At 40.8% G+C, this 16,120-nt stretch overlaps 1 protein-coding gene across 2 annotated transcripts in view; it reads left to right on the forward strand.

Annotated features, from left to right (window-relative positions):
- LOC127978607 (collagen alpha-1(XIV) chain-like) overlaps positions 1-16,120 on the forward strand; it is an 87,971-nt gene that overhangs the window by 33,297 nt on the left and 38,554 nt on the right. Inside the window, exons 21-28 of one of the 2 annotated variants that reach the window (XM_052583384.1) lie at positions 6,605-6,751; positions 7,240-7,326; positions 7,401-7,540; positions 7,949-8,072; positions 8,172-8,315; positions 10,102-10,266; positions 10,701-10,739; positions 10,918-11,056. In XM_052583384.1, the coding sequence (XP_052439344.1) occupies positions 6,605-6,751; positions 7,240-7,326; positions 7,401-7,540; positions 7,949-8,072; positions 8,172-8,315; positions 10,102-10,266; positions 10,701-10,739; positions 10,918-11,056 (985 nt within the window). The remainder of the gene's footprint in view (positions 1-6,604; positions 6,752-7,239; positions 7,327-7,400; positions 7,541-7,948; positions 8,073-8,171; positions 8,316-10,101; positions 10,267-10,700; positions 10,740-10,917; positions 11,057-16,120) is intronic. The other variant, XM_052583386.1, reaches the window with a different exon arrangement.

Here is a 16,120-nt window from a genome sequence, read left to right on the forward strand (position 1 = left end):
TAATTTCCTATAAGGTATTTGATTGGCTTAGAATGATAAAAAATTGTTCCACTCTTTCCAATTACAGTGATTGCCGTCCTATGTAAGTGGCGGTTTGAGTGTTGGTTTTAATGTATCAAACACTGAATCAAAACCAAGAAGGGCGAGAAAGCCAAACTGGACAGAGGAACAGAGTTTACTGTTAGCCCAGTTAGTGGATGAACACAAGGCCATTCTTAAAGGAAAATTCAGGCCGGGTGTCACAGCAAGGGAAAAGAAGCAGACATGGGAGCGTATAGCACAAACTATTAACGGTTCATTCCCTCTGCTTGTGCGCACCTATAAGCCTGCTATATTCATAAATGCAGTTTTTTGAGCCCGCAAGGTGGGAATGTCCAGTGGAAACGAAATGAACTTCGACACAATAAGATGTTCTGAAAGTGCTGTAATTGTGTGATCACTCTGCTTACAGAAGGTTGTGACAGACCCAAATCATCACTATTGCATTGTTGCATTTTCCCAGTTGCCAAATATCGTAATGTAGTGATTACTTTAATTTATGACGCTATGGCATTTCTGCGCTGTGTAAGAGATGTTAGCATGTCTCTAATAAGATCAAGCACAACCTTTATCCCTGAACGATCTAATCTATAGCGTCTTATTAACTCACGGTCATCCATTGTCTGCAACACATTTCTTCTGCCATTTTCTCCTCTGCTAAAGAAACTCTTAAGCCTCTTAAAAGTCCTCGTCTGTGCTCCTAACAAGTTTGACCTTAAGACCTCTTTTAAGGGTTAAGATGCTTTCTGAATTACTTTTTTCTTTACTAGGATTTTTTCTTTAATTTTAAGAGTAAACGCCCACATTTCTAAGAATTTTCTTAGAATTTTGTCACTAGGAGCTACTTTTTGCCTTAAGATTCTTTATGAATACGGACTCGGGTTTAGTTACCCTTTAAACAGGTGTAGTGACTTTGGTTTTCAAAAAACACAATGGACCAACACCAGCAGATGACATTGCACCCCAAATCATCACAGACTGTGGCAGCTTGACTTCAAGCACCTTGGGCTTTGAGCTTCTCCACCCTTCCTCCAGACTCTAGGACCTTTTTCCTGCCACCCAACATTCTGTTAACATGCTTGGATACAGCACTCTGTGAACAGCCAGCTTCTTTGGAAATGAATGTTTGTGTACAGTAAGATTGTTATTCATGCCAGCGCTAATGATGTTCGATTTCACCAGTCGTAGATCGCTAAAAATAACTTTAAAGAGGTGTGTGAACTTGCAAGCACGATGTCAGACACTGTAATATTCTCTGGTCCCCTCCCTGCTTACCGTGGTGACGAGATGCATAGCAGATTGTCATCACTCAATGGCTGGATGTCCCACAGAATAACATAGGTTTCATAGACAATCGGACGAGCTTTTGGGGCAGACCTGACCTGTTGAAAAGAGATGGTCTTCATCCCTCCTGGGGTGGCGCCACTCTTCTGTCTAGAAATATGGCACATAGTCTTAGTGTTTATACTTGACTAACTGGGGCCCAGGTCAGGAAGCAGACAGACTGGCTAAACCGACCGTCTGCTAGCTGCCTCCATCACAGAGGTCAGTTAATTCTCAGCACATAGAGACTCTTTCACCTAGATATCACACTATAGAGACTGTGTCTGTTCCACGAACTAGAAAATACAAAAAACGTCCAAACCAAGTTAAGATTAACATTTAACTGAGGTTCAACAAATAAAAAACAGATGCAATACGAATAAACAAATGATAAAGCTTGGCTTATTGAATATCAGATCCTTTTCTACATAAACACGTTTTGTAAATTATATGATAACTGATCATAATATAGATGTGCTCTGTTTTACAGAAATGTGGCTAAAACCTGATGATTACATTATTTTAAATGAGTCCACCCCCCAAGATTATTGTTATAAACACGAGCCGCGTCTAAAAGGCAAAGGGGGAGGAGTTGCTTCAATTTATAACAACGTTTTCAGGATTTCTCAGAGAGCAGGCTTCAAGTATAACTCGTTTGAAGTAATGGTGCTTCATATAACATTATCCAGAGAAACCAATGTTAATGATAAATCCCCTGTTATGTTTGTACTGGCTACTGTACACAGGCCACCAGGCCATCATACAGACTTTATTAAAGAGTTTGGTGATTTTACATCCGAGTTAGTTCTGGCCGCAGATAAAGTTTTAATAGTTGGTGATTTTAATATCCATGTCGATAATGAAAAAGATGCATTGGGATCAGCATTTATAGACATTCTGAACTCTATTGGTGTTAGACAACATGTTTCAGGACCTACTCATTGTCGAAATCATACTCTAGATTTAATACTGTCACATGGAATTGATGTTGATAGTGTTGAAATTATTCAGCCAAGTGATGATATCTCAGATCATTATTTAGTTCTGTGCAAACTTCATATAGCCAAAATTGTAAATTCTATCTGTTACAAGTATCGAAGAACCATCACTTCTACCACAAAAGACTGCTTTTTAAGTCATCTTCCTGATGTATCCAAATTCCTTAGCATATCCAAAACCTCAGAACAACTTGATGATGTAACAGAAACTATGGACTCTCTCTTTTCTAGCACTTTAAATACAGTTGCTCCTTTACGCTTAAGGAAGGTTAAGGAAAACAGTTTGACACCATGGTATAATGAGCACACTCGCACCCTAAAGAGAGCAGCCCGAAAAATGGAGCGCAGCTGTAGGAAAACAAAACTAGAGGTATTTCGTATTGCTTGTCTGGAAAGTAACCTATCCTACAGAAAAGCATTAAAAACTGCTAGATCTGATTACTTTTCTTCTCTTTTAGAAGAAAACAAACATAACCCCAGGTATTTATTCAATATAGTGGCTAAATTAACGAAAAATAAAGCCTCAACAAGTGTTGACATTTCCCAACACCACAGCAGTAATGACTTTATGAACTACTATACTTCTAAAATCGATACTATTAGAGATAAAATTGCAACCATTCAGCCGTCAGCTACAGTATCACATCAGACAGTGCACTATAGACCCCCTGAGGAACAGTTCCACTCATTCTCTACTATAGGAGAGGAAGAATTGTATAAACTTGTTAAATCATCTAAACCAACAACATGTATGTTAGACCCTATACCATCTAAGCTCCTAAAAGAGGTGCTTCCAGAAGTCATAGATCCTCTTCTGACTATTATTAATTCCTCATTGTCATTAGGATAAGTCCCCAAAACCTTCAAACTGGCTGTTATTAAGCCTCTCATCAAAAAACCACAACTTGACCCCAAAGAACTAGTTAATTATAGACCAATCTCGAAATCTCCCTCTTCTGTCCAAGATACTAGAAAAGGTGGTATCCTCACAATTATATTCCTTCTTAGAGAAATATGGTATATGTGAGGATTTCCAGTCAGGATTTAGATCGTATCATAGTACTGAGACTGCTCTCCTTAGAGTTACAAATGATCTGCTCTTATCATCTGATCGTGGGTGTATCTCTCTATTAGTTTTATTGGATCACATTGGTTTTATTGACACAATTGACCACAGCATTCTTTTGCATAGACTTGAACACTTTGTTGGCATTAATGGAAGTGCATTAGCATGGTTTAAATCAAACTTAAATGACCGCCATCAGTTCGTAGCAGTGAATGAAGATGTATCATATTGATCACAAGTACAGTATGGAGTACCTCAAGGCTCAGTACTAGGGCCACTACTCTTCACGCTTTATATGTTACCCTTGGGAGATATCATCAGGAAACATGGTGTTAGCTTTCACTGTTATGCTGATGATACTCAGCTCTATATTTCTTTGCGGCCCGGTGAAACAAAAAAAAAATGCATAGTCGATATAAAAAACTGGATGACGAGTAATTTCTTACTGCTAAATTCTGGAATAAAAAAACAGAGGTGTTAATTATAGGACCTAAAAACTCTGCATGTAATAACCTAGAACAATGTCTAAGACTTGATGGCTGCTCTGTCAATTCTTCATCATCAGTTAGGAACCTAGGTGTGCCATTTGATCGCAATCTTTTCTTAGAAAGCCACATTCCTAGCATTTGTAAAACTGCATTTTTCCTGCATTTTTCCATCTCAAAAATATATTTATTACGGCCTATGCTCTCAATGTCAAATGCTGGAATGTTAATCCATGCATTTATGACCTCAAGGTTAGATTATTGTAATGCTTTATTGGGTGGTTGTTCTGCATGCTTAGTAAACAAACTACAGCTAGTCCAAAATGCAGCAGCAAGAGTTCTTACTAGAACCAGGAAGTATGACCATATTAGCCCGGTCCTGTCCACACTGCACTGGCTCCCTATCAAACATTGTATAGATTTTAAAATATTGCTTATTACTTATAAAGCCCTGAATGGTTTAGCACCTCAGTATTTGAATGAGCTCCTTTTACATTATACTCCTCTACGTCCGCTACGTTCTCAAAACTCAGGCAATTTGATAATACCTAGAATATCAAAATCAACTGCTGCCGGCAGATCATTTTCCTATTTGGCGCCTAAACTCTGGAATAACCTTAACTTAAAAAAATTAAGTAATATTTACACAAAAATATTGATTTCATTGGACAAAAAACAAACAAACAAAAAAACACTATTCTAAAGAATACTATGTTATGCATGCCAGGCCAGTAGTTGGCGATCATGAAACACCCTTCGAAAACATTATATGCATGCACATAACATCAGCCTTTTTACAAATTCACATTTTTGTTGCTTACATAGATATGATAAAGGCAGCATGTTCAAAAGGTTGTAAGGCCCCCAAAACAGAATTATTGAAGACACCTAAAGTTCCCGAACAGAATCATTGAAGGAAAAAAAATAAAGAATTTGCTTACCATTGTAGTGGTCAGTGTTTGCTTTAGTTGGACTCTTGACCCTTAAAATTTTAAACAGATTTTTTTTGGTTGCTAGATAGAAGGAAATGAGATCAGGAGGTGTTATTTGTTTTTGAATCATCATTTGCTCTGGGTTTCTGAGTTGGTTGTGTCTTATCAATGACAGGTGTCCGGTGGTTGTACAATATAAGTTTAGGTGTTTTCAGCATTATCCGAGAAATTCTTAGAAGCACCTCTGTGATCAAAACCTTGTTAAAAAAGAAAACTGTTTTCATTTAGTCACACAGACATCAAGAATCAGCCCGAGAACCTCAACAATGGTGACCATCAAAAAGCATGTTGCACTGCATTCTGGGTGCCACCAATCAAAACTCATTTATGGCTCCCATCATGCTTTGCGGCATGAATAAATTATGAGCAACAATTCTATAGTAGCTTGTTTTGTGATTCTTACAGTTCGTCTGAATATGCTGTTTGTCACCATTCTTGAGATTCATACGCTGGTTCTTGATGTCACTGTCTGCCAAAAGAAAGTTCCTCTCTCTCAATCAGAATTCTTAAACTTTAGATTACACTGAAAACTTTTATTGTTGAATCACAGGGCTGCTGTAATGAATGTTAATGTAACTCAGAGATCAGGCTCTGAATGAGTCCAGATATTCAGCTAAAACAAAGATTATGTAAAAGCATTTCGTCTGGTCTGAGGAGAACTGACCCCAACTGAGCCTGGTTTCTCCCAAGGTTTTTTACTCCATTCTGTCACCGATGGAGTTTCGGTTCCTTGCCGCTGTCGCCTCTGGCTTGCTTAGTTGGGGTCACTTCATCTACAGCGATATCGTTGACTTGATTGCAAATAAATGCACAGACATTATGCAGTGTCTTACCCTCCCTGTGAAGGGTGTCGATGATTGTTTTCTGAACAACTGTCAGATCAGCAGTCTTCCCCATGATTGTGTAGCCATTGCATGTCACCATATTCTGATTGTTGAGGGCTTTTGTTAAACGTGAGCCAAAATCATCACAATTAAAAAAACTAAAACTACTTCTAACTAACTAATTTATTTAATACACGAGTTCCACAATATCAGTTGGATTTCTGAAATAAAATGAAATTTTCCAAGACTTTCTAATTTATTGAGATGCACCTGTATTGTACCCAAAAATTCTTCATACAGTGGACTACCAGTAAAACTGATGAAAATTGGGGAACAATTATTATTCAGGCCCTTTGACCTGAGCATGTTTTGCTTAAGTGTTTTTTCTTTAATTACTAATGTGACCCTTTTACACCAAAGACTGAACAAAAGTAAGCATTGCTTGGTAATTCATTGATATAAATTGGTATTATCTAATTGTGAATATAAATTTAACAGCTGACAGCTATTCAACCGAATTCATTACACAGCATTCTATCAAAGTCAGAAGTTATATTATATTACATGAAAACAATGTTTAATTGTAAGTGTTTGGTTATAGTAAGCTGAGCACACATTGTTTTACAATGATATAACATTAGTTCAGCGATTTAAACTCCATAGTCTTTGATAAAGTATAAATACATATCAAAATGAAAAAGCTAATAAAAATGAGTAATTTTTAGAATTAAAGTGTTTTAGATAGGCCTTATTCTTATTTAGAAGAGTTCACACCTGATGCTGATGTACAGTGCAGTGGATGCTAACACACACACACACACACACACAAACGAGGAGTGAGTAAATCTTTGGGTTTCCATTCAATCCTCTGTTTCAGATGGTGAGAAACAGGAAGTGAAGTTGAGTGACTCCACGTCCAGACACTGCTTTAATGACCTGACCCCAAACACACTGTACACCATCAGCATTTACGCTCAGCTGCAGGACACAGAGGGACCCGCCGTCACCACCACACAGAGAACATGTGTGTACACACACACACACACACACACACGCACAAACAGATCTGCAGTGTAGTTTTTTTTTTTAAATGGAAGTGAAGCAGTCAGTCCAGTTTACATTTTTTAGTAAAGTGATTTTACTAAATATACATTACAAACATGATTAATGTTATTGTATGGTATGTTGTGGTACTGCAAGAAGGTGGCGCTCTTGCTCCCTTGCACTTTCACTTTAAGTTTTGAGTGACTAAAATTTAATTTTTCAAAGAAAACATATAACTTGATGATACACATTAGTGATACATTTGACTTTATCATTCAGCAGATGCTTTGATGTTCCTTCATGCTGTATCTGTACAGAAGATTCGAGAAAGAGAATCCAAACATTTATAAAATTCAAAGTTTTTGTTTAAGAGAACATTATCTTTGTACCGTGTGGCTTACAGTGCGTCATATGGACTGAAGTGGTTCCTGTGTTTTCCATTGTAACGCTGTCATTCAAACCTTTCAGTAGTCCCTGTGGCCATGGCTACGCCCACCACACCCAGCACCACCGCCCCACTGCCCACCCTGCCCGCCCTGGCCGCCACTAGAGAAGGTACGGGTCACATGACATCACTAAAGGTGAGTCTTCACGCAGCGCTCCTCATCTGCTCTGTGTGTGTGTGTCAGTATGTCGAGCTGCTAAAGCAGATCTGGTGTTTCTGGTGGACGGATCGTGGAGCATCGGAGATGAGAACTTCCAGAAGGTCATCCGCTTCCTATACAGCACTGCCGGAGCACTGGACCGGATCGGTCTGGATGGGACTCAAGTGAGTGGCACGTGAAGCCCTTCCTGTGAGAACACAAAAAATGATTGGACTTGATTTGAAAATGCCAATCAGCAAATCCCACACAGTTACACAGGCAAAAAGAACAGCATAGACAAGTAATGGAAAATACAAAAATACATCAATACAGAGCAGACGCAGATCTTCAATGCAGAAAAAAACTCATGAATATTATCAAGAGTGAATACACACACATCGTTTTACAATGACATAATAGTAATTCAGTAACTCAGTCCTAAAACACCTTATCTTTAATAAAGTATAAATAGATATCCAGATGCAAAAGCTAATAAAATTGAGTAATTATTAAAAGTTCAGTGTTTTAGATGGAGATGAAGGCATCCTCCTCTGAGTTCCTGTTAAAGAATCCTGCCTGTGTGTATCTCTCAGGTGGCTATCGCTCAGTACAGTGATGACGCTCGCACCGAGTTCAAGCTCAGCTCATACAATAATAAAGAAAACCTGCTGGACGCCATTCAGAGGATCTCATATAAAGGAGGAAACACAAAGACAGGTGAAGACCAGCCCACACACACACAAACCATCATCATCATCATCATCCACCGTAAACACACACACACGTATGACGGTGTTTGACCTCTGACCTCTGCAGGCCGGGCGATGCAGCACGTCAAGGATTCTGTGTTCTCGGTGGTGGGCGGAGCTAGAAGGGGTGTGCCTAAAGTCTTGGTTGTGCTGACGGATGGCCGCTCCCAAGACGACGTGCTCCAGGTTTCCCAGGAGATCCAGACGGAAGGTTTGTTGCCTTAACAACAGTCACAAAGATGACGGTTACGGTTCACAACTCTTTAATCCGAGCTGTTTTCTCCTTCCCACTGGACTCTATATATTACACATTTAAATCTGGGCACCAGTAATGCTTTGTAAAACCATGAACAGTCAAAAAATATTCAGGATAGTGGGATCTCAGTGGCTTCTGAAAATTTTTATATAAAGGCGGATGGCAAACAAACGATAGGAGCATTCCCGCCACCTACTGGGCTGGAGTGTGGACCATTGATGGAATAGGAAGAACTAAATAAAAAATTCTATAATCCTCTTAAACAGATCTACTTTTTTTAACTATGTCATTAAAGCATTACATGTTTATAATGATTTAAGCCGTTATTCAGGTGCTGCCTTTCTCAGCGCCGTCAAAATAAAGGTTCTCAAACACATTGGCCAAGCAGATAAACATATCGGCCGATGTTGATATTTTTTAAAATGCTCTTAACATTCTGATAAATAATGCTGAATGTAGCTGAAAAAATGTCTTGTCTCAATCCTGGTCAGAGTTATACATGTATGTATGATGGGTATAAATAACTATATTTGCAGCACTGTTGTTTTCTGCAGCATTTTGCTGCTCACTTGTGTTTCTGCTCTAGTTAAAATAACTGCATCACTCACAACTAGTCCAAAACCAGCCCAATCGCGCTTCCAGAAGGTTCCCCGATAAAAAATTGCTTTCCGGGGTTAAAATTTTAGTTTTATGGCATGGTTGCCTTGTCATAAACTTGGCAACATTGGTTGGCATTTACTACTATTTTAAAATCGGTGGCGATTCTTTGTCGATTTTGAAAGTGATTTTGTGTTAGTTGTCGGTAGACTACGGCTCTGTGTAGTAACTGCCGCTCCACCTGAACCAGTGTTGCCAAGTCTGCGGTTGTTTTTCATGTCCGCGGTTCGAAACAACCCCAATACCAATAACGTGATATTTAGCCCCTAAAATGTGAATTTTACTAAGACAACCATGCCAAAAAAGTATCCGCATATATTAAACCCCGGGAAGCATTTTTTTATTTATCTGGGAACCTCCTGGAATCGCCATTAGATTTGGACTAGTTTTGAGAAGCAACTGAGCAGGATTTGTTGTGAAAACCTGGCAACCCTGATCTGAACACGCGTGCTGGTGATAATACTTCTAATTAAAAGAGCGTCTTTACTGATGAGATGTGCATGAAAATCGCATTAGATTTTTTGCACAGCGCTAGAATAAATTGTATATTCTTGCCTTCCAGATTGCAGATATAATTTTGGTTCAGTTTGAGTTATTTGAGCAGAGAAGAACCCGGGACCAAAGAATGAGTCACACAAGTGGTGCAGTTCATTCTAAGCTCAGCTTTATTGTACAAGGGTTGTCACTTTTATAGGGAAATGAAACAATAGAATGTCTGGAAAATACTAGCTGAACAAGCTTAAGCCACTATATTGGGTAATCAGGTATCAAGAGTATAGTTCAAATGAGGTCATCATACTTTCATCACACAATGTCCTTTAACACAGGATAGTCACGTTCACGAGCAGAATCTCACAGCAAGACATACAGGAAGGACTTGAATGAAGCACATTTGATTCTACATAACAACATATAATCCTTTGAGTGAAAGACCCTGTGGACTCGTGGTGTGAAAGGCTGCTCACTTTATTTAGAAATGGTCATATAGTCTCGTTGCCCAGTCAAAATCAAGCTGAGATCCGGATCTGGTTTGAATATGCCTGTTTTAAATGCTGGTGTTTGATACATCCTGTGCTTGTTGTAGGTTACATTGTGTTTGCCATCGGTTTTGCCGACGCGGATTACAGTGAGTTGGTGAGCATCGCCAGCAAACCCAGTGAGAGACACGTGTTCTTCGTGGATGACCTGGACGATTTTAGAAAGATCGAAGAGAAACTCATCACCTTTGTCTGTGAAGCTGCATCAGCAAGTAAGTGTGTGTGTGTGTGTGTGTGTGTGTGTGAGCATCATCCAGCTTGGTTCAGTTTAAATAGTATCTGGCCAATCAAGTCAACAATATCGCTGGTAATTAAGTGTCCACAATTAAGTCAAGTCAAGTCACCTTTATTTATATAGCGCTTTAAACAAAATACATTGCGTCAAAGCAAATGAACCATATTCATTAGGAAAACAGTGTGTCAATAATGCAAAAAAAAGAAGAAAAAATTAAATTAACTAAGACTTAACTAAGGTGCGTTGGGGGGCGGGTTGTGGATGTGTTATTTCTAAAAACACTATACAAATGCAGTAATTCAAGTTAAAATCTGTATATAAGAAGGATATAAGTCTATGACATGATTGTATTAGATAAGCGTATGTTATGAGCTTGTGTATTTTGATGTGTTTCTGTCTTGTCGTCTGTAGCGTGTCCATCAGTACCCATGAGTGGCAGCACTTTACCAGGTAAACCACACACACACACAGACCCTTAACAGTCATCTCTGATTGTGCTTCATATCAGTTCAGCTGTAGTCATTCAGAGCTGAATGCTTGTGAAAGACTGGAGAGATGAATCCAGTGTTCATCTGTCTGGAGAGCTGCTGAAGGCAGGACTGGATTGTTGACTGATTGTTGTGTTTAGGGTTCAGGATGATGGAGATGTTTGGGTTGGTGGAGCATCTCTACAGCAGTGTGAGCGGTGTGTCCATGGAGCCAGGGACCTTCAACAGCTTCAGCAGCTTCAGACTCGGCAGTGACGCGCTCATCACGCAGCCCACCAGGTGACTCCGGCTCCAGCTGCTTAAAACTCGCTCAGCAGACTCAACACACTCAGAGCCAGATTCAGACCACACTCAGAGCCAGATTCACACCACCCTCAGAACCAGATTCACACCACACTCTGAGCCAGATTCACACCACACTCAGGGCCAGATTCACACCACTTTCAGAGTCAGATTCACACCACACTCAGAGTCAGATTCACACCACACTCAGGGCCAGATTCACACCACTTTCAGAGTCAGATTCACACCACTCTCAGAGTCAGATTCACACCACACTCAGGGCCAGATTGACACCACTTTCAGAGTCAGATTCACACCACACTCAGAGTCAGATTCACACCACACTCAGGGCCAGATTGACACCACTTTCAGAGTCAGATTCACACCACACTCAGAGTCAGATTCACACCACACTCAGAGTCAGATTCACACCACACTCAGAGTCAGATTCACACCACACTCAGGGCCAGATTGACACCACTTTCAGAGTCAGATTCACACCACTCTCAGAGTCAGATTCACACCACTTTCAGAGTCAGATTCACACCACACTCAGAGTCAGATTCACACCACACTCAGAGTCAGATTCACACCACACTCAGGGCCAGATTCACACCACTCTCAGAGTCAGATTCACACCACTCTCAGAGTCAGATTCACACCACACTCAGGGCCAGATTGACACCACTTTCAGAGTCAGATTCACACCACACTCAGAGTCAGATTCACACCACACTCAGAGTCAGATTCACACCACACTCAGGGCCAGATTGACACCACTTTCAGAGTCAGATCCACTCCACACTCAGAGTCAGATTCACACCACACTCAGGGTCATATTCACACCACACTCAGGGCCAGATTCACACCACTCTCAGAGTCAGATTCACACCACACTCAGAGTCAGATTCACACCACACTCAGAGCCAGATTCACACCACCCTCAGAACCAGATTCACACCACACTCTGAGCCAGATTCACACCACACTCAGGGCCAGATTCACACCACTCTCAGAGTCAGATTCACACCACACTCAGAGTCAGATTCACACCACACTCAGAGCCAGATTCACACCACCCTCAGAACCAGATTCACACCACACTCTGAGTCAGATTCACACCACACTCAGAGTCAGATTCACACCACTTTCAGAGTCAGATTCACACCACACTCAGAGTCAGATTCACACCACACTCAGGGCCAGATTCACACCACACTCAGAGTCAGATTCACACCACACTCAGAGTCAGATTCACACCACACTCAGAGTCAGATTCACACCACTCTCAGAGTCAGATTCACACCACACTCAGAGTCAGATTCACACCACTCTCAGAGTCAGATTCACACCACACTCAGAGTCAGATTCACACCACACTCAGGGCCAGATTCACACCACTTTCAGAGTCAGATTCACACCACACTCAGAGTCAGATTCACACCACACTCAGGGCCAGATTCACACCACTTTCAGAGTCAGATTCACACCACACTCAGAGTCAGATTCACACCACACTCAGAGCCAGATCCACACCACACTCAGAGTCAGATTCACACCACACTCAGGGCCAGATTCACACCACTTTCAGAGTCAGATTCACACCACACTCAGAGTCAGATTCACACCACACTCAGGGCCAGATTCACACCACTTTCAGAGTCAGATTCACACCACACTCAGAGTCAGATTCACACCACACTCAGGGCCAGATTCACACCACTCTCAGAGTCAGATTCACACCACACTCAGAGTCAGATTCACACCACACTCAGAGCCAGATTCACACCACCCTCAGAACCAGATTCACACCACACTCAGGGCCAGATTCACACCACTTTCAGAGTCAGATTCACACCACACTCAGAGTCAGATTCACACCACACTCAGGGCCAGATTCACACCACTCTCAGAGTCAGATTCACACCACACTCAGAGTCAGATTCACACCACACTCAGAGCCAGATCCACACCACACTCAGAGTCAGATTCACACCACACTCAGGGTCATATTCACTCAGGGCCAGATTCACACCACTCTCGGAGCTAGATTCTTACCACACTCAGAGTCAGATTCACACCACACTCAGAGCCAGATTCACACCACTCTCAGAGTCAGATTCACACCACACTCAGAGTCAGATTCACACCACACTCAGAGTCAGATTCACACCACACTCAGAGCCAGATTCACACCAAACTCAGAGTCAGATTCACGCCACTCTCGGAGCCAGATTCACACCAAACTCAGAGTCAGATTCACACCACACTCAGGGCCAGGTTCACACCACTCTCAGAGTCAGATTCACACCACACTCAGGGTCATATTCACTCAGAGCCAGGTTCACACCACACTTAGGGCAAGATTCACACCACTCTCAGAGTCAGATTCACACCACACTCAGGGCCAGATTCACACCACACTTAGGGCAAGATTCACACCACTCTCAGAGTCAGATTCACACCACACTCAGAGCCAGATTCACACCACACTCAGGGCCAGATTCACACCACACTTAGAGCAAGATTCACACCACTCTCAGAGTCAGATTCACACCACACTCTGAGCCAGATTCACACCACACTCAGGGCCAAATTCAGACCACACTCAGAGCCAGATTCAGACCACACTCAGGGCCAGATTGAGACTACACTCAGGGACAAATTCAGACCACACTCAGAGCCAGATTCAGACCACACTCAGGGCCAGATTCACACCACTCTCAGAGTCAGATTCACACCACACTCAGGGCCAAATTCAGACCACACTCAGAGCCAGATTCAGACCACACTCAGGGCCAGATTCACACCACACTCAGGGCCAGATTCACACCACTCTCAGAGCCAGATTCACACCACTCTCAGAGTCAGATTCACACCACACTCAGAGTCAGATTCACACCACACTCAGGGCCAGATTCACACCACTCTCAGAGCCAGATTCACACCACTCTCAGAGTCAGATTCACACCACTCTCAGAGCCAGATTCACACCACTCTCAGAGTCAGATTCACCCCACACTCAGAGTCAGATTCACACCACACTCAGGGTCATATTCACTCAGGGCCAGATTCACACCACTCTCAGAGCCAGATTCACACCACTCTCAGAGTCAGATTCACACCACACTCAGAGCCAGATCCACACCACACTCAGGGTCATATTCACACCACACTCAGGGTCATATTCACTCAGGGCCAGATTCACACTCTGGGACAGATTCACTAACATTCTCACGAACGGGGTATATAGATGCAAAACTAGGGTTTTTGCACGACTTGAAAAGGTTTGGAGAAAGTCTTAATTCACCCTTCCACAAATTAAGGCCTTAAAATCAGAGCAGAAAGTCTTAAATTCATGCAATCATGTCATTACATGTTGCATAGAAATAAATAAAAATCAGTCTGCCACAGTATTGGTTTATTGAGATATGAAGTCTTGTTTCTGGGAGACTGAACAACATGAAGTGAGTTTATGGGAAATGAACAGATATCAGTCAATGGTGTGCAGTCTTTTGCAGTGTGATCAAAAGTACAATAAAATTTATTTCTATATTCTAATGTTTGGGAGTAGAAAAATTCAAGCCTTGAGCTATTTTTTTGTAAAATGAATTAAAAAGTAATGGAAATTATTTAAAAACTCTCAAAGTGTAAATTAGACATTACTGTTATAGAATATATTCCCTTCAACACCGCGTTCAGATGCAACGCCACTCTGTGAGAAACTTTTCTCTTTTAAACATTACATTTTTGTCCTAACCAGAAAACATTTATATTTCTGCGACATCACATCTTGAAAAACAGCACACAACCTGACAGATATAATCTCAGGAAGTGATCCCAAGGATATCACTATAGCTGTGGTTATGTTCCCTGCTGCTCTTTAATATTGAGAATGATTATTAGAACTACATTTTTATAGTTATCTATATAGTTATCATGCTTGGTGTGGACGGCCTTAAAGCTGCTTTGACAATCTGTATTGTTAAAGGCTCTATCTAATGTGAAAAAATAAATACAACTTCATGCTGTGTCAATCATGTTCACACAGTGCCTCTGAAACTTTCATCCATCATTAATAAATTCAGATTGGGTTAGATTTTCTGCATTTTTTGCATCCATAGCAAGCATTTGTAAGGTCCAGGCACTCGGCCCAAGGAAGGTACCCAGTGCTGGATGAAGGTTTCCTGCATGTTTTTTCAGCGTGTACAGTTATTCAATTTAGGTTAAACTTAGGTTAAACATTTTATTATCTAATCCGACTCCATTGTATTATTTAATCTGACTCCATTTTATTATGACCTCAAAATTAGGTTGGTTTCTGACATTTGATTATTCTATTTAAACTCTTTATTTTATATCAGCTCATTCATTTGGGTGCTGATGTAGCTAAAAAAGATATAAGGTAATCTACTAGAGTCAATAATTACATAGTAAAACAGAATAAAAAGAAATGTAACAATTTATTATCAGTCAGGTAAATATGTGTTCTACCAATTACATATCCAATTTAAACATATCAAATCATATCAATACAAAACATCAAATTCTCAAAGATGAATCTAAAAGTAAAATATGCATACCTGACCTTAGAAAATCCATAGTATGAAGTGAAGAGACACTCAACACACTACGGGCTTTCGGCTACAGAGATAGCCCTGATCCTTTTGATGCAATTGTTTAAATACATCAGACCAAGACAAACATCCCCTGAGATGGAGACAGGAACTATCCATTGGAATTTGCATTAACTCAGGTCCCAAGCCTGGGTGGTTTTACAACTCAAAGGGAACAGAAGGTAATTTACATGGAGGACCCTGGGAAGTGGCACTCCCATTATAGTAGGCATAATATACCTTAACTCTTAGGATCTGTATTATCTTTTAGTCTACTTTTGTAAGATTGAGACCATTGTACCAGTTGCACCGAGCAATTTCTAATGATACTAGACATGAGTGTTAGTTCACTTGCATTAACATTTGTACAAGCAAATGGCATCTGACAAGTTCTTCCACTTGGTCTGGCAGCACAAAGCACTGTAAAGATCCTTGAACATTGAGT

Source organism: Carassius gibelio, chromosome B19 (assembly GCF_023724105.1).
Source record: "Carassius gibelio isolate Cgi1373 ecotype wild population from Czech Republic chromosome B19, carGib1.2-hapl.c, whole genome shotgun sequence".
Lineage (NCBI taxonomy): Eukaryota > Metazoa > Chordata > Actinopteri > Cypriniformes > Cyprinidae > Carassius > Carassius gibelio.